Source organism: Sceloporus occidentalis, unplaced genomic scaffold (assembly GCF_023333645.1).
Source record: "Sceloporus occidentalis isolate IW3139 unplaced genomic scaffold, rSceOcc1.0.p SCAF_9, whole genome shotgun sequence".
NCBI classification, from domain to species: domain Eukaryota; kingdom Metazoa; phylum Chordata; class Lepidosauria; order Squamata; family Phrynosomatidae; genus Sceloporus; species Sceloporus occidentalis.
The window spans coordinates 49,597,688-49,614,275 of NW_028316989.1; the positions used below are offsets into that span (position 1 = coordinate 49,597,688).

At 57.4% G+C, this 16,588-nt stretch overlaps 1 protein-coding gene across 1 annotated transcript; it reads right to left on the bottom strand.

Annotated features, from left to right (window-relative positions):
• Positions 1-70: 70 nt before the first annotated feature.
• On the bottom strand, positions 71-12,449 carry FURIN (furin, paired basic amino acid cleaving enzyme). The gene is made up of 16 exons (XM_089539433.1): positions 12,264-12,449; positions 10,943-11,234; positions 9,286-9,384; positions 8,474-8,569; positions 6,093-6,221; positions 5,676-5,752; positions 5,294-5,382; positions 4,998-5,170; positions 4,660-4,872; positions 3,639-3,739; positions 3,292-3,395; positions 3,033-3,150; positions 2,695-2,874; positions 2,446-2,570; positions 2,156-2,272; positions 71-1,750 (listed from the first exon to the last, which is right to left on the bottom strand). The coding sequence occupies exons 2-16, from the start codon at positions 11,114-11,116 to the stop codon at positions 1,200-1,202; spliced, it is 2,346 nt and encodes a 781-aa protein (XP_089395559.1). The 5' UTR covers positions 11,117-11,234; positions 12,264-12,449; the 3' UTR covers positions 71-1,199.
• Between the last annotated feature and the right edge of the window lie 4,139 nt (positions 12,450-16,588).

Consider the following 16,588-nt stretch of genomic DNA (forward strand, 5'->3'; position numbering starts at 1 on the left):
AGCGGAAGTGTGCCTGTGTGCCCATGTGTGGACCCCCCCTGGCCCCACCTAAAAGCTCTATCCAGAACACACGGCAAGAGGAAGCACGTTTTGCATAGTTCCAACATTTAATAAACTTTAATCTCTCTAGCGTTATATCCACATCCATTAAATTAAAAAACACTGGCCACAGGAATTGGCTCCTTGTTTAAATTACAATAATTTGTGCACCAAAAAGTTATCATAGAAAAGAGTCCCGAACAGACCACTCTGCCCCAACTGCACCGCCTCCCTCCCTCCGGCAGCCCCCCAACCGGCCAGGGACTAGGGCTACGGAGGAAAGGGCACCTGGCGGGCTGAGGCAGGGCGGGCAGCCAGGACCAGCGTCCGATTGTCATCCGAGAGGAAGGGGGGCAAGAAGGCACATGAGGAAAGGTGGAAGCTCCAGTGACTTTGGGCAGACTCAGGGAGGCGCGAGCGAGTGGCCAGTCGTCAGCCTGTCCCTTGTCACCCTCGGCCGGGGCAGCAACGTTGGAGGAGGGCTGTAGCAGCAGCAGCAAGAGGCACCCCAGCCCCCCTGCCAACCCCCTGCACAGTTGTGCCCAAGGGGCCCCATGCTCCCCATCTTTCCTCCCAAGCCCACTGGAAGAGGAGTCCAGCTCACTTGCCCTGACAAGGGGCAGCGGGGTTTGAGGGGAGGAGGCATGTCTGGACCAAGGGCATCTGTGGCAAGGGGGAGGCTGGGGGCATTGGAACCAGCCTGAGAGGGAAGAGACCTCAGGCAGTTGCTGCAGGTAGGTGGGTGGCTGGCCGGCCGGCTGGGCAAGTGAGGTTGGCACAGTCCCCCAGGTGTGGGGGGGGAGCATGCCCTTTGTCAAGTGGCAAAGGGACCGTAGAAGGGAGGAGGGTCTTATTCTGCCCCCAGCTCTGCAAAGCTGCTGCCCTCACCCCAAGCAGGGAGGGAGAAGGGATCTCCCAGATGACCCTCCAGCCCCCATCACTACCACCAGCAGTGGGGCAAACTGGCTCAGTGTAGAAAAATCACTTTGGTGAGTTTAAACAAGAGCAAGGGAGGGAGAGAGCCACTCCTTCCCCAGCAACAAGCCCAAGGCCTCTTCTCGCCCACCTGACTGGCCTGGCCCAGAAAGGGGCAAAGGGTCCCAGGGCAGAGGCTCCAGCGGCCCAGTTCCTTCCCTGTTGTGCCAGGGGCCTCTGACTCATCAAAGGGCACTTTGGTCTCTGATGAAGGCAGTCCGCTCTCCACCGCCCTCCTCCTCTTCCTCCTCCAGTCCCTCCGGCCAGGCATCCGAAGGCAGCCCCTTGTAGGCGATGATGCCACCGTTCTCCAGCGAGTAGACCTTGACACCACGCAGGCGCAGGCCAGAGCGCAGCTGCAGCACCAGGAAGACCGTGACGAAGACCAGGACGATGAAGAAGCAGCTGAGGCTGGCCACCAGGACGGGCAGGCTGGAGGGCCTGCTGGCAGGGGCTACGCCGTCCCCCAGTGCTGGGGAGGCCCGGCTGCTCTGGGTCTGGTGGGAGCAGGTCTGCTCCTGGCTGTTGTAGTGGGCATGTGCCAGGCAGGAGAGACACTGGGCAGCCCCCGGCCCCAGGCAAGTAGCACAGGAGGGGTGGCAGGGCACACAGAGAAGTGGGCTCAGGTGGGGGTCCAGGCTGTTCTCCAGAGGGACAGGGGAAGGGCCCGGGGCAAAGCCAGGTGGACAGGTCTTGAGGCAGCTCTTTTGGTGGAGGTAGAAGCCCTCTTCACACACTGCCAGGAGGAGAGACAGAAGGAGGATCAAGCCTCTGCCCACCACCAGTAGGACACGAGGGGGACTGGGGACCAGAGAAAAGGAGCAAGAGGGGCAGCCCCAGTCCTGGTCATTTGCTGGTGAAGGAATGGATCTAGAACCAAAGTGGGCAACACATGCTTCTTCTCCGCATGCTGCTGGACTGCAACTCCAATCAGCCGATGGATGCAGCAGCACCCAGATGCCAGAGAGAAGCCCCCATGCACCCTGACCTCCTTCACCAACAGGGACCCCCCCCCCAGCTCTCTGGAGAAAGAGGTGGCAGCTGGAGGCCAGCAGGAAAAGAGGACCTTTGTGCCAAACAGAGGCCACCACATCTAAGACCAAGCGGCCGGTGCTGTTTCCCCCTCCCCGCCAAAACTCACCCACACAGGCCTGGCTGGTAGCAAGCGTCTTGCAACCGCTACTCTCAAACTGGTTGGAGAGGCCAGGAGGATCTGTGGCCGTCCCATACAGGACCAGTGTGAACTTGGTGAGCGTTCCTGCAAGCCAAAGGGTGAAGTGAAATTATTAGAGCACCGTCCCCACCCCCCTTACAGCCTTCCCTCCCCCTCTCCATAGCTGCTCAAGAAGAAACCCCCGGCATCTTCCATAAGGCACTGAGAGCCCCGAGCTGAATGGCGGGGGGGGGGGGATGACACACACGCCACATTACCATAATTATTGGCTTCGCTGGTGTTCTCTATTTCCAGCACCCATTCTCCTGCGGGGGCCTCATCCCATGAGTGGGTGGTCATGAAAGCCCAGTCGTTGAAGCCGTCAGCAGAGTAGTCATGGGGCCTGGGGAGTAGACAGAGAGCAATGTGGACCAAGGCATGGTAAGGGCCAAAGGGTCCCTATGGAGTGGGGCGAGGGGAGTGGGAGTACCAAGGAGGAGGAAAAGGAACAACAGCAGCAGCCTTACCTGGCAGCCAGCAGGGTGGACCGGGTGCCCATGGGGCTCACAAGGTGGATGGCCAGGTCTCCTCGGCGGTTGTAGGAGAGGGTCAGGCGGGCCTGGACATGTTCCAACTGACCAATGTAGCTGGCCTTTCCCTGGCAGGCATCCACCTTCTGGCGCACCTCCAGCCGCTTCCCAATGTCTCTGGTGGGGGAGGACAAGGGGTTTTCAAGAGCAAAGAGGGGGGAGCCATCTCCTTCCACTCCCCAAGAGGAGACCCCCCCTTCCCACCTCCTGACCAAGCAGGCCTAGACCCTCCCCAGCCCTGCCCACATCCCTCCCTTGCCCCACTATGGGCACACCTTGGCTCTGTGAGGATGTCAACGATGCACTTCCGTTGAGGCCCCACTGAGGTCCAGTTCTTGGCTAGCGCCACCATGGCTCCGGCATCCAGGAGTCCATAGCCATAGGAGTGGCTGACTACAAGGAGGCAAGGAGGACAGACCTGTGTGCACATGTGGGCTTTTGCACACTCTCCAACCCCACCTTCTCTTGCATCTGTGTAGATGCACACAGGTGTCCTTGTTTCCACAGCACCAGCCACTTGGCCACAGTGTTTACCTTTTCGCCCCACCCCATTGGTGGCCCAGTCATTGGTGTTCAGGTGGGCTGGCTTGGAAGTACGCACCACCAGGTGCTGCATGTCACGCCAGGTCAAGTTCTTGCTGCAGAGAAGGATCAGAGAAGGAGGTCATTAAACAGAGGCTGGATGGCCACCTGTTGGGGATGCTTTGATTGAGAGTTCCTGCATAGCAGGGGGTTGGACTGGATGGCTCTTCTAGTCTCTTCCAACTCTACGATTCTATGATTCTATCAGCTGGGTCATCACTGAGGGCAGCCTTCTCCCTCCCTCCCTCTCACAGGGATGGATCTAGCCCCACAAGCCGCTCCCCATCCTCCCCACTTACTTGGCCTCCAGAGCAAGGGCAATGATGCCAGCAGCTAGCGGGGCAGAAGCCGAGGTACCCGTGTGTGATTCGGTGCACTTCTGTCGCAGGTCAGTGGTCACCTGTGGGGGAGAGGGAAAAGCCCAGCATGAATGATCGCAATGCCAGGGTACCCATTCCCTGGAGACCTAGCTTCCCTACCATTCTGAAAGCCTGGTTCTTGACTCCCGTTGGCTCTGGGAAGGGAACCCAGGCCGGGAGGAGCAGGGTGCTTCCACTATCATTTTTCACTCAGCCCTCCCCAAGACGCCCCACAGGACACGCCTGGGCTCCCTGTTCCTAATCCACACAGGAGTGACCACAGCCATTCTTCTGTGGTGTGCAGATGGTATACTGCCATAAGGGAGCATAATTCACTTGTAAAGACACATGTCACCACAACTGATGGAGTGTAGGGTTTCTCTTGATGGCCAACACAGCTGAGCCCCCATTCCAAATTTTGTAGTGAATGAGATGCAGCTGGGGCTGGAAAAGCCCCAACACTCTGGTGCCAACATCTCAGCAAATCCCAAAGGAAGAGCCCCCACTCGAATGTCATCCTTGCCCATCCTTTGCTTCCTCAATATTCATCTCCTCCCTCGCTCCACTTCCCACACTGTAGGACTGGCCATGTTCCCCAGGCCCCACAGTCTCTGACCTGACCATCATTCTCTCTGGCCTCTTGCTATCATTCCACCTGCCGCCCCACCTGGCCTGCGCTCTCTCTGGGTCTTTTCCTATCACCCAAACAACCTCCCCTGCTACCGGTTGCTTCATTCCATGGGACCAGCCCCATAAGAGTAGTCCCTCCCTATTCAACAATCCCCATCTCTCTCTTGGCGGCTTCACCTGTCTGGAGGGAGACAGAGTTCTTTGAATGTAGGGTGCGCTGCTGAGGGGCTTTCCTTGAGGTTCAAGGGGCAAGAGTACTTGCCAGGTTCCACTGTGGCAACTCTAACACAGATGGACAGGTAGACGAATGGATCTAGAGGGGGGCACTCACAATCTGCTTCTCGTTCTGGCTGCCGCTGCTGTAGGTAGTGGCCAGGGTCGAGGAGCAGGCCTCGCTGTACCAGGGCACGTTGCCGTACTGGGTGGTACTGCTGATGGAGAGGGTGTAGATGCTGTTGGTGTAGCCGTCACAGTTGCAGCTGTCATGCTCCCGGCCACCATTCCCCGAGGCCCAAACAAAGATGGAGCCCAGGCCGTTGCGCCCCTGCATGAGGGAGAAGGGTCTGGTCAGGCAGGCCGGGGAGAGGGGTGACCATAAGGGGCCAGCAAGCACGTCTCACCACACACATGGCCTGCTTCTCTGCCCACAGTCCCGCCCGGTTTACTTGCCTGGCTGACGCCCCGGTAAAAGGCCTCTTCAGCCAGGCGGGCTGGGCCGTCCACCGTCTTCCCGTCATCTTCGGGGCCCCAGCTGGCACTGTATATGTGGATGTGGTTGGGGTTGAGCCCCAAGGACCGGGCCTCCACGGCGTCCGTCACTTCTCCGTCCAGCATGCGGACACCTAGGGCGAAAGACCGCAGTTGCTTTGGCCAGCTGAAGCGCAAGGAGCCCCAGCACCCGCTGCTCCAGACAGGCCAAGCAGAGGCTGGACAGAGCTGCCTCCTCCACCGGTGGGCCAATCTACCTCCGATCTTGGCATTGTATGCTACGCCCACGCCACAGATGCCATTGTTTGCCACGGCGGCTACCTCCCCTGCACACCGAGTGCCATGCCTGAAACAGAGGAGGGGAGGGTCATCTGAGTGGGCCTCAGGTGGAGTGGAGAACCTCCTGGGTTGCCCACCCCAAGCATCTCCCCTGCCTCCCCACCCAGCTGGATTTCCAGCAAGGGCTGGGCTGCTGACAAAGTGGCACAGACCTATGGGGCCGAGGGAGAATTTGGGATTTCAGCACACTGCCAGAGGCTGAGAATGTCCCCCAGATGCACATACACACATGTGCCAAGGTGCAGTTCAAAGTTTTGGTACCTCCACAGCCCCTCACCACCCTTGCTACAAGTCTCCCACCTGTTATCATTCATTTGGGTGTAGCGTGGCTGAGGGTCGGAGTCCTGGTCATTTACGTCATAGCTGGCAGCCGGATCCTGGAAGAACAGCGGAGTCCAATCTCTCTCCCTCCTCAACCCACCCAGAAATTGTCCTGCCCCAAGTTTTTGAGGAGTGCCAGGAGGAAAAGGCAGAGCCAAAGCCTCCTGCTCCAATGATCTGGGGCCTCCACTTGATTTCTACCAGGACAGACAGCACAAATCTGTGCCACTGAGGCCCCCTTGTGCCCTCCTTTGGGTTCCCTGCTCAGGGCTCTTGTTCTGGACAGATGCCCTCAGTGTGGGGCAAACAGGACCAAGGGGCAAGAGGGGGGCTATCCTGGGCTTGAAGGAAGTGGCTAGGCAGAGGGTGCCCTGCCTCATCTTCCCTCCAACTCACATAATTGGCTTCTAGGTCTGGGTGGTTCTTCTCAATGCCATCATCCAAGATGGAGACCACAATGCCGCGGCCGGTGTAACCCTGTTGCCAGGCTTCCTGCACGTTCAGGTCTCTCTGGTTGCCGTTCGACTGGAGGGGAGAGAGGGGGCAAGGGAGCCTCATTGGTGAATGAATTTCAGCTGAATGGGGATTGCTGGGAGGGCTGTGAAACTGACAACTCATCTCCCCACTTTCAAGGAAGGCTGGGATAAAGACTCTGAAAATGTAAGCACCAAGTAGGAATTGTGCCAAAGAAATAACACACAAACATACAAATAGACGTGCAAGAAATCCTGGTACTGAAGACCAAATTGGCAAAAGGACCCAGATGGTGCCCAAAGAAAGCCAAATTAAAGCTCTTAAACTTGGGGCAAAGAGATATTTGAGTCTTGAGGAAGAGTAGAACCATATCTTCCATTGTGAAAAGTTTATTTAAAAATCCACAGTTTTCAGTGATCAAGAAAAAAAGTTTGCATAAGGTCAACCATGTTTGCAAAGAGTAACACACTTAAGGTTTGACAGGTACATTTTATCAGCTCAAAGATATAAGCCCACATTTTCCTCATCTAGTCTGAAAGGTGTGTTTAAGCCCCCCCCCCTCTCAAAGTATGTGTTAACTTTTTAGGAACGTTTAGTAAAACTGAGATAATTGAGAGTGTGAGCCCAGACTCATGGCGAGGCAATTAGAATTAACCGTGAGGTAATCTCTGCCCAGAAATGATATAAATAGGATTGGAATCTCAAAGGGAAGGGAGCTTCCGCAGCAGGTAGAGGCTTGCCAGCCCTGGGTACCTGTCAGGTAAGCAGCCCATCCTCAGGGCTGGATGAGGCTTCTACGGTTTAGACAGAAAGTGCTCAGACAGTCTTGGTTTTTGCTAATTCAGCAACATTTTAAAATTCTTAACCATGCTCTTTATAAAACCAAAAAGATTTCCACCTTATATGGCAGTTTTTTCATATACTGTAACATTTTAAGAAAAGTATTTCTAGCAAAAAAACCCATATGGATCAAACTTCTTTCTTCCACCTGAGTCCTGTTAGTACAAACCACATGTAGAACCTACTGAAACACAATCCCTGGGGGTCCTAAGAGGCAATGTGGTGTAGTGGTTTGAGTGCTTGGACTAGGGCACCAGGAGGCCAGGATGCTGAATCCCACTCAGCCATGGAAGCCCACTGGATAACCTTGGGCAAGTCACTCTCTCTCAGTCTCAGAGGAAGGCCATGGTGGCAAACCTCCAATGAATACATCTTGCCAAGAAAACTCCATGATAGGGTCACCACACTCAGTAGGAAATGACTTGGAGGCATACAACAACTGAGAGTCAGCACATAAAGGGTATAGAAATGGCTCGCCCCCAGCATGGGCACTCCAGCTTGGCAGCACCCAGTCCAAGCCCAACCCAGAGCAAGGAGGAGCTCTCTTCAACTGCACAGCCATTGCCGAATCTGCCTGCCAGGACACCATCAGCTCACCCAGAGGGCTGGAGGAGGAGGAGCCATGCCATGCCATGCGCCCCCTAACCAGGGCACAGAGGCCAAGCCAGCTGCAGCCACAGTTTGGGGAATGCTACACCACCAGTTCCACTAGATCACACTCCACATATACATCTGGGGAGAACTATCTGAAGGTTAGCCCTCTTGGCCCACCCTCAGACCCACAGTTCCGGCGCCTTGCCCTGCCTTGGTTTCCTCAGCTCACCCTCATGCCACGTAACCAGAGCAGCACCCTGTACTTTCTTTCATCTTGAAGAACTCTTAAGTGTTCATCTGAAAGTCTGCCAATATACCTGCTGCTGGGACAGCTTGTAACACTTTTGAGATAGTTCAGAAGCAGGCAGTATTTTGTTTTTTCCCCCTTAGAATGGCCTATATCAGCGACAATGATCCCGAAATGTAACAGCTTTGGGCTTTCTGCTCACTCCAAGTAACATACACACACACTGGCCCCTCCTTAGGGTAGGGCCAACAGGGAGGCACTGGACTGGCCACCCACCAAACCAGTCTGTTTGGAGGCAGGCGGTCTCCTTTTCCAGGGCAGCAGCTTCTGCCTGCCTGAGCAAGGCAGCAGCAAGGCTCTGCTCACCAGCTCACCCTAATCCCCATGGCAGGAGTGATTAATATTGCTGGAATGGATCAGCCACTCGCAGTCACATCAGGGCACCCGCCCGGCCCTTGCTCTCTCACTCTGCTTTCTATGTGGGCGGAATGCTACCCGCCCACCAGGCAAGGACTAAGTGTGCGGGGGCCTCATCTCTGGTGCAAGGCAGAGCCCGTTATCCTCCTCCTCCTCATGTGGGGCCTTCCATGTGAGATATAGCCCCCCCACTGCCCCCCCTTACCAGGTACCACTGCTGTGGGAACTTGGGGTCTGTTGGTTCCAGGAAGGTGTCCCGTTTGCTCCGGCGCTTGGCCACCTGCTGCTCCAGCCAATGCACCTGAGGAGGAGGAGGAGGAGGGAGACACAGAACATACAGATTGGCTGCCAGACATCCTCAGGGACAGGGGGCCAAATGCACAGGGGCCCCAGAACCCTAGCAAAGATGATACCACCTCAGAGCAGCCCTGCAGAGCCAAGCCAGGGACACCCATATCAGGTGCTGCCAGGGCCTAGAGGAGTGCACATAGAATCCCCACTGCATCCCATCTCCCGCCTGCCCCATTGGTGTGTTTTCTTGAGTTGACATCCCACCTCCCACCCCAGGCTGGAGCCCTTGGCAGCTCATGACAAGATGAAGCAGACCACAGCCAAAACACACACCACACACTGATAGCATTAAAATGCAGCCAGGTGAAACTACACTGATGCTCCTGCTGGAAGAAGGACTTGTAACTGGATGAGGTTCCTCCCCGCAGCCGCTACTGGAATTGGGCACCCGGGGTGGGCCAGCCAGACCCTGATGGAGGCCCACGCCGGGTATTTCCACTCCCTTTAACTGGGGCATTCTGGCCAGGGACACGGTCTAAGCATCAGGCAAAGCATGGAGGGAGCAGCCTGAGATGCCCAACTCAAGTTGGACATGGGAAGCCCCACCCCAGGCAGATATGGCCCAGGAATACCACTCCCAAAGTGCCACCTTATGCACCCCTCAGTCCACAGGGAGGTTTTGGGCTTTCCCTATGTGCCCACCCCACCCCTCTCCCATGGACTCACCTGTGGCTCTCTGGCCAATGAGCTGTACCAGGACCGGTGGGGGGAGAGGGAGCGTTTAGCCACAGCCCGGTGAGAGAAGTGGTAGTAGTCTCCAATGATCTAAGAGATGGGGGGGGGGAGGAGAGGGGGGGAGACATGGAAACCCGCCCAACAACCCCCAGACTGAGTCCAGAAGATCTCCCCACCCACCCCCAAACCTGCAGTCCCCTGAAGGCCAGCTGCAGCCACAGCCCAGATCCAGTGTGCAGGGGATCCATGCCACCAGAGCCAGACTCCCTGGCAAATCTACCAGCTGGCCCCTCTTCCCCCCCCCCCCCCGTTTCCCTCCCCATCCAGCTGCAGGTCTTGGCACAGATGCTAAGGAGATTCTGATGTAAATCCTTAATCTTCAAACAAAACCCCAAAAGAAGCCAAATGAGAAGAGGAGGAGGAGGCCCTTAAGTGACCTTGGGGCAGCCCAAGACCTGAGCTGCCAACAACAACAACGATGACAACAACAACGGTGGAGAAGGAAGAGGAGAAGCACAGCAGCCTCAGTTCAGCAGGCCCAGAAAGGCCTTCCTCACCCTCCACGCTGACAATGAAGGGTGTGTTGGTGCGATTGTGTCCATGCCCACGACACCCACACTCCAGACAGAATTCCCTTGGGCCAAGGGACAGAAATGTGGCATTCTCTTGGAAGAATATCTATGAAAAATCTGTGGGGCTGTGGTGATTCTAGGGTCCCCCCATAAACTGACAGATGACTTCACAGCATACAATATTTGTGGGGTATGGGAAGGGGCAATGGGCTTCTTGCTTTCTCCCTCTCTTTCCATCAGATCCGCTTTGGCAGGGCTGTGGGGCAGGGGTGCCCTTTTCAGTGGGGAAAGCCCACAGGAAATCTGTGGGATGTGAGAGCAAGTGCCCCACAACTGCCCAAGAGCACAAAGCCAAACCAGTCTGATGCCAACAAGTTAGAGTTTCTGTCTAAGGCTTAATACATTTCAAGTAACTGGAAGGATTGTACCTTTGGGATGGTAAATAGTAATGGCATCTAAATGGACCTGGGGGTTATTTTTCTTTTTTTACTACGGTGACAGAACAAATTCAGTACTATTTCTCAAAACAAAACTAAGCTGATGAAGAGGAGGGCTTCCGGAGCTACTCTAGTTAACACTCAAAAATGTAATGGAAATTCCAAAAATCAAAAGTGAACCTTCCTGCCCTGGAAATGCCCCAGGCAGAAAGAGCCCCTTTTAATGGGGGCATCCCTCTGGGGATCTCCTCCCAAGCCAAGTGGCCACCAATCCTGCATCAACACATGGCCCACAACCTGCCACTGCCAAGAGCTCACTGGCCTCAAAAAGATATCTGCCCCCACCCCTAAAAAAGCACATCCTGGAGTCCTGGGAACAGACTTGGTCTGGCTAAGTGGGACCCTCGGCTAGAACCAAACCCAAGCCCGGCCTGGCAGCATCAACTGCAGCTGGTGGCAGGAAGAACAGGGGCCTCTGGGTCCCATTGCCAGCCTGGCCTGCTGCCTCCCATGCTGAAGGAGACGGGGGACCCAAGGGCCCCCACAGGCAGGTCTCTCTTTCTCTTCCAATGGGACTCATGGGCAACACCCCCCCCTGGCATGCCCCTTACCCTCCCCTGCCAGGCAGGCACCACTCACCGGCCCCAGGTTGAGAAAGCCGTGCTTCCTGGCCACCCGCTCAGCCTCCTGGGGCCCAGCCGGGACCCGCACGGCCCAGGTGTTGGTGTAGACGTGGTGGTGGCCGAGGACCTCTCTGCCCAGGGCGGCCATCAGGGTGCACCACCAAAGCAGCCGGGGGGGCTGCAGATCCATGAAAAAAGCCAGGGGGCAGCACCTTAAAGGAGGCGCCCGCTCTGCCCAGACCGGCCCCAGACAGTCCGAGGGAGCATGGGGAAGGGGAGGGCCGGGGACGGAAGATCTTGCGCAGCACCTGAGGACAAGAGGGGAGAGGGTCAGGCCACGGACAGGGTCCTCTCACGCAGACACAGCTACCCCAGAGCCCAAGGGCGCTCGGCTGGGCAAGGAGAAAGGTGCCCGCCCTGCCCTACAGTCCATGGGAAAGGGACCCGGGAGCCTTAGCCGTTCGGCCACAAGAGTGAACGTGATCCTAGGCTGCCTCAACAGGAGTGCAGTGTCCGGCTGCAGCTCCTCCCGCGGCCATTCCCAGGTCGCCCTTGCCCTTTGCTCCCTTGCCCTCCGCTGCCAGCCTCTTTGGCCCAGAAGGAAGCCTGCTGGACAGCCAGCCAGGCCAAGCGCTTGCCCTCCGCCTCCAGCACCAAGCCCCCTGGGCCCTGCCTGCCTGCCAAGAAGGCAGCATCCAGAGCAGGCCCACGGCAAGGCTAGGCCCTTTGGGCCCCAGCCCTTGGCCTCAGCCCTCCAGCCGCCACAGGCCCCCAAGGCCCGCCGGCTGGGCCTGCTCCGTCCCGGGGCTGCAAGGGGCCCAGCGCCTTTTCACGCTCGCAGGCCAATCAAGAGGCTCCAAGGCGAGCCAAGCGGCCCTCTCCTCCCAGGCCAGAGCCCACTTCCAGGGCGAGGCTCCCCTGGGTCTCCCTCGGGCGCCGGAGCTGACTGCCCGGCCTTCCTCTGCCTGCTCTGGGGCCCAAGGAGAGGCAGGGGCTGCTCCAGCGACCTCTCCCGCTTCTGAGGGCCTCCTGGAGCCCCTGCCGGGCGGAAGGGGCAACGGAGGACGTGCCTGGTCGGAGCCCCGGCGGGGAGAAGGGAGGGAGGGAGGGAGGGTGGCCTTTTCCCGGGCGGCAGGAAGCGGCAGGGCGGGCGGGCGGGCAGCCTCCCTCCAGGGGGAGCCCGGCGGCGGGGCTCTCGAGGCCCTGGAGGCCCCAGCGGGGGTCCCTTCCGCTGCCAAGGGCGCCCGACGGGGACGGAGGCAGGGAGGGAAGGGCCTGAGCACCGACAGAGCCGCCTGCCTGCCTGCCTGCCTTGCCTCGCTTCCCCCGAGGCTCACCGGGCTTCCCCTTCTCCCTTCTCGAGGGGCTGGCTCCCTTTAAGGCCTCCTTCGTCTTCGCCGTCGCCGCCGCGGGAGAGGCGTCATCCCTGCCGGGGGCGGCGGCGGCGGCGGCGGCGGCGGCAAAGGCAAACGGGGCGGACCGAGAGGACGGGCCTCTCCCTCCGGCTCTGGCTCTGGCTCTGGCTCTTCGGGACGCAGAGGGCGCAGGCGCCTCCCGATGACGTCACGGCGCCTGCGTCGGCTGTGGGCGGGGCCTCGGGAGACCAGGAAGAAGCGGGGGAGGCCTGGCTGCGCCCCGCGGAGCCCCTGAGTTGCCTGGCTCCGAGGGAGAGGGCCTTTGCCCGCGAGAGAAGGCCCTCCGGAGGCACTCTCCCGCACAGACCCCTCAGGCCTCCCTCGAGGGCTTGACCTTCCGCCTCGAGAGAGGGGCCCAGGCGCTGCCCCTGGGGCTCCTGCCTCCAGCCAAGGCCCGCGCCCCTCGCCCCGTTGCAAGGCTCCGCATGCGCTCCCTGGCAAAGGCGGGAAGCCTGTCCCCAAAGTGGGCTCCGACATCCTGGGTTGACTTACACGGATCAAGGCAGTAATATGCGGCCCTAAATAAGCGACCCTTGAAGGAGCTGGTGATCCGGGCGTGGTTCCCCTTCAGCTCTTTCTCTGGAGAGAAGGGTGAGGTTCTGGCCCAGAGCCTCCCCTCCGCTCCCCAGGAGGCTGGCTTGCAGGCCAGTGGGGCAGCCAGGCCAGGGCTCTAGGGCCTGCCAGGGACTCGGAAGCCCAGCCTTCGATGTCAGTCAGGAAACCATCAGCCATAAGTCAGTTCCATAGGAAAACCAGGGCTGGGTCACGCTTTGCTCTTCCTGCTTCAAGGTGGTTTGTGGGGGAAGAGAGCTTCAGCTTCCCAGACTTCCCTCCTGCTGCCAAGGCCCCCGAAAGGCAAGCATCCCCCCAAAGACACACACGAACACCCAGGGGCAGCGCTCCCCTGGGGGCCCTGCGCAGTCCCACCGGCAGGGGCCCTGTGGCTCTCCCCACGCAGGCCCTTTGCGCACTCAAAGTGCCGCAGGAGCACCTGGGGATTCCTGGGTCGGCCACAGATTTCTAGGTCAGACCAGGCTGACAGAGAGAAGATGACATTCTGAGAAATGAGGCCACAGTTTTGACCACATCCGGGAAATGGCCCTGTGCTGCATTGCGTCGCACCCTTGAGCATCAATCCTCTGCCTTCGCCTGCGCTTGGGCTACTGTAACACACTCTTATGTGGGGCTGCCTTTGGAAACTTCAGTCGTAGGGAGCATATCACTCCTCTGTTGAAACAACTCCACTGGCTACTGGTTTGCGTCTGGGCACAATTCAAAGTGCTGGTCACGACCTATAAAGCCCTACACAGCTTAGGTCTCTCCCCATATGACCCTGCAAGCGTGCTAAGATCTATGGGGGAAGGCTTTCTCTCAGCCCTGCCACCATCCCAGGCGCACTTGGGGAGGACGCGAAAGACAGGGCCTTCTCGGTGGCTGCTCCCAACCTCTTCTAGGCCCTTCCATGGCTGGCCCCTTCCTTCCTTTCCTTTTGTCGGCAGGTGAAGACATATTTATTCAACAGACTTTTAGCATCTCATCATTTCAGGGAGACTTGAATACGGAGTGTCTTTCTTCAGGGGTTTAGAGACTGTGACTTGCCCAGTGGGTTTCCATGGCCAAGCGGAGATTTGAACTCTGGTCTTGAGTCCTAGTCCCATGCTCCAGCCATTGCACCACACTGACTCTGGGTCCAGTGGGATCTTCTGAGACAGCTCCTCTCCAGCTCATGGGCCTGCCTTGCTAATCTTGTTGACTTTTCCCCCAGGGCAGGGCATGACATGCCTGCAGACAATGTGTCCACCTCTGGGCCATTGTCTCCACTATCATTATGACTCCTCAGCCAACAGACTTCAAGGAGGGATGTTCTCAGTCTTCTTATCAGTACAGCTCTGCCTCCCTCCCTGTCCAGGCTCCTCACCAACATCTGAGCATGTGCTCAAGGTAGCGCTGCTCTCCTTCCCTCTTGTCAGCAAGCATCAAACTGTTTCAACTGACCTTTCTTGTTCTTTCTGTAAACTTTCAGCGAGCAAACATCAAAGCTGATAAGCTGATCCATGTTCTTTTCAGTTGCAAGCTCTGATCCAGCTCTTTGTAGCCTTTACTTCACAGATGCCTAAAGGCCACCAGGGACTAGAAATTGAAACTCAAGCTCCTTCTTGATCTGGAGCCTGTGCACTCCTCACCCAGGACTCCTAAGTCTGGGGTCTCCTTAACAGCCTTCTGGTGAGACTCAGCTGCCTTCACTCCTTCCTAGCCTCTCTGGCAACACTGGTGCTAATGCTGCTGGCACATAGAATCATAGAGTTGGAAGAGACCGCAAGGGCCCTGATCCAGTCCAACCCCATTCTGCCATGCAGGAAATCTAAACCAAAGCATCTCCATTGACAGATGGCCATCCAGCCTCTGTTTAAAGACCTCTAAGGAAGGAGACTCTACTCTAGGCACCTCTAGGAACCAGCTGCAAAGGCTTTTTCCCCTTCCCATCTGCCGCTCCCCTTCTGCTGGGGCTCCAAGGAACCTCCACCTGAGGCACCGGCTAAGTCTGAGTCCCCTGCCACTCTTCAACCCTGACTGGGGATGGCCAGCAGCGGGCAAACCCCTCAATGCACAGGCAAAAGCGAGACTCTTGTTTACATATCAGCCTCTCCTGGCTGCTGCTGACCTGTGAGGATGGGAGGACAGCAATACTGGGGCCACGGTTGGGTCTCTCCTACTGCTGGCGTGTGTGCCCTGGACAGACATGTGAGAGACAAAAAAGAGCTGGAAGGTTCTCAAGGCCTTGCCACAGCAAGGCCCTTATGCCATGGATGGTACCCTGAGAGATCTAGGGTGGGTGCAGTGTGGCCACGTGGAGATGGAGCATGAAGCAGGCCTCTGTGCTGTGCTCTGTGCTGCTTCAGGAAAAGTCTGGCAGGGCTTTGGGGAAGGGGATCAGGCACAAGCTGAGCTGCTTCTTGCAGGCAGCCGCTAGCTGGAACCCACACCTGTTGAGCATCAGTCTGCAGAGAGGAGTGCGGTGGGCACAAAAGCCTCTGGCCTATCACAATGGTCCTTCCAGGACTGGGTAGCATATGGCTGATGGGAGCACCCAGATGTAGCAGTGGCATCCCATGCACAGATGATGGTGATGATGATAATAAAAACAATAACTTTATTTATATTTTCCTGCCTCTCCCAAGATGGATCGAGGCAGGATTACAAACCAATAAAATACACACAGAACACGTCAGTAAGTGCAATGACAATAATTATTCCATTAAAAGCTAACAGGAATTATATCATGGTCCAGGTGTCCTCTGTCCCGTGGGGAGAGAACAGCACATGGAACCCCTCAAAGTCCTTGGGTTTACGGGGGGCTTCTTAGAGGGGGAGAGAAAGAGGAGCGCTCATGGGCCAAAGTCCTCTCCCATCCAAGGAAACAAATAAGTTCTACCTTTATTGGCACCAATGTTCCCAAAGCAGCCGGGTTCAACAGAAGGAGAGACAGTGCTTTCTAAGAAGCCCCCTTTCCTGCTCCAGCTGCCAGACCCACCTGGAAGGATGGAGGGAGAGCCTGCAGCCAGCCTTCCCCAGGTGGCCACTCTGGCCCATGCCAAGCCCCCTGGGCACCTGGGGAACCCAATGGGGCATTGCACTTGGCACTGGGCAGGGGAGTGCTCAGGATGCCACATGACAGGCTGTGCGCTGCCAACGCCCCCCTCCCCCCCCCGCCAAGGACAAGCGCAGATCAGCACCCTCAATGCAAACAGCCAAGGACAACAGCACCTGCCCCTGCCCTGGCAATGTGCGTTGCAACAACAACAACCAGTGTTGAAGTTGGCTCCTCTCAGCCAGTTCCTTGTTTGCATAAAACTTGAGAGATTAGCTGAACAAGGGCCCAAAGTTCCATGCCTCACTAAGCTTTGAACTTTTCCATATCAAAAGCTAAACAAGAACCCCTTCCAGTCAGTTTTGCACAATGCGCCACCAACTTCTCATCTGGTGAAAGGAAACACACCAACAACGGAAGGACCGAGGCAGAGATGAGAGGAGTGTGTGTGTGTTTGTGTTGAGCGTATTCCTTCTCCCTCTGGAGCTCAGTGGGTCAGACTGGGCTGGCTCTGCGGCCCAAGGGGTCCTGTCCCTTTAGGGCCTGGTCTTCACTGGACTGCTGCCGGTGTCCGGCGAGTTCCCAAGCGGTGGCTCTGGCGACCCAATAAAAGCTGCTTGTCCTTTTGAGAGAGAGAGAGCTTTCCCCATACAGCTCT

Coding starts and splice junctions, on each gene's coding strand:
- FURIN (XM_089539433.1), bottom strand. CDS start 11,116: ATGGATCTGCAGCCCCCCCGGCTGCTTTGGTGGTGCACCCTGATGGCC. Junction 5,753..6,092: donor CAGACCTAGAAGCCAATTAT/GTGAGTTGGAGG, acceptor CTGTTCTTCCAG/GATCCGGCTGCCAGCTATGA. Junction 2,571..2,694: donor TCCACCCTGCTGGCTGCCAG/GTAAGGCTGCTG, acceptor TCTACTCCCCAG/GCCCCATGACTACTCTGCTG.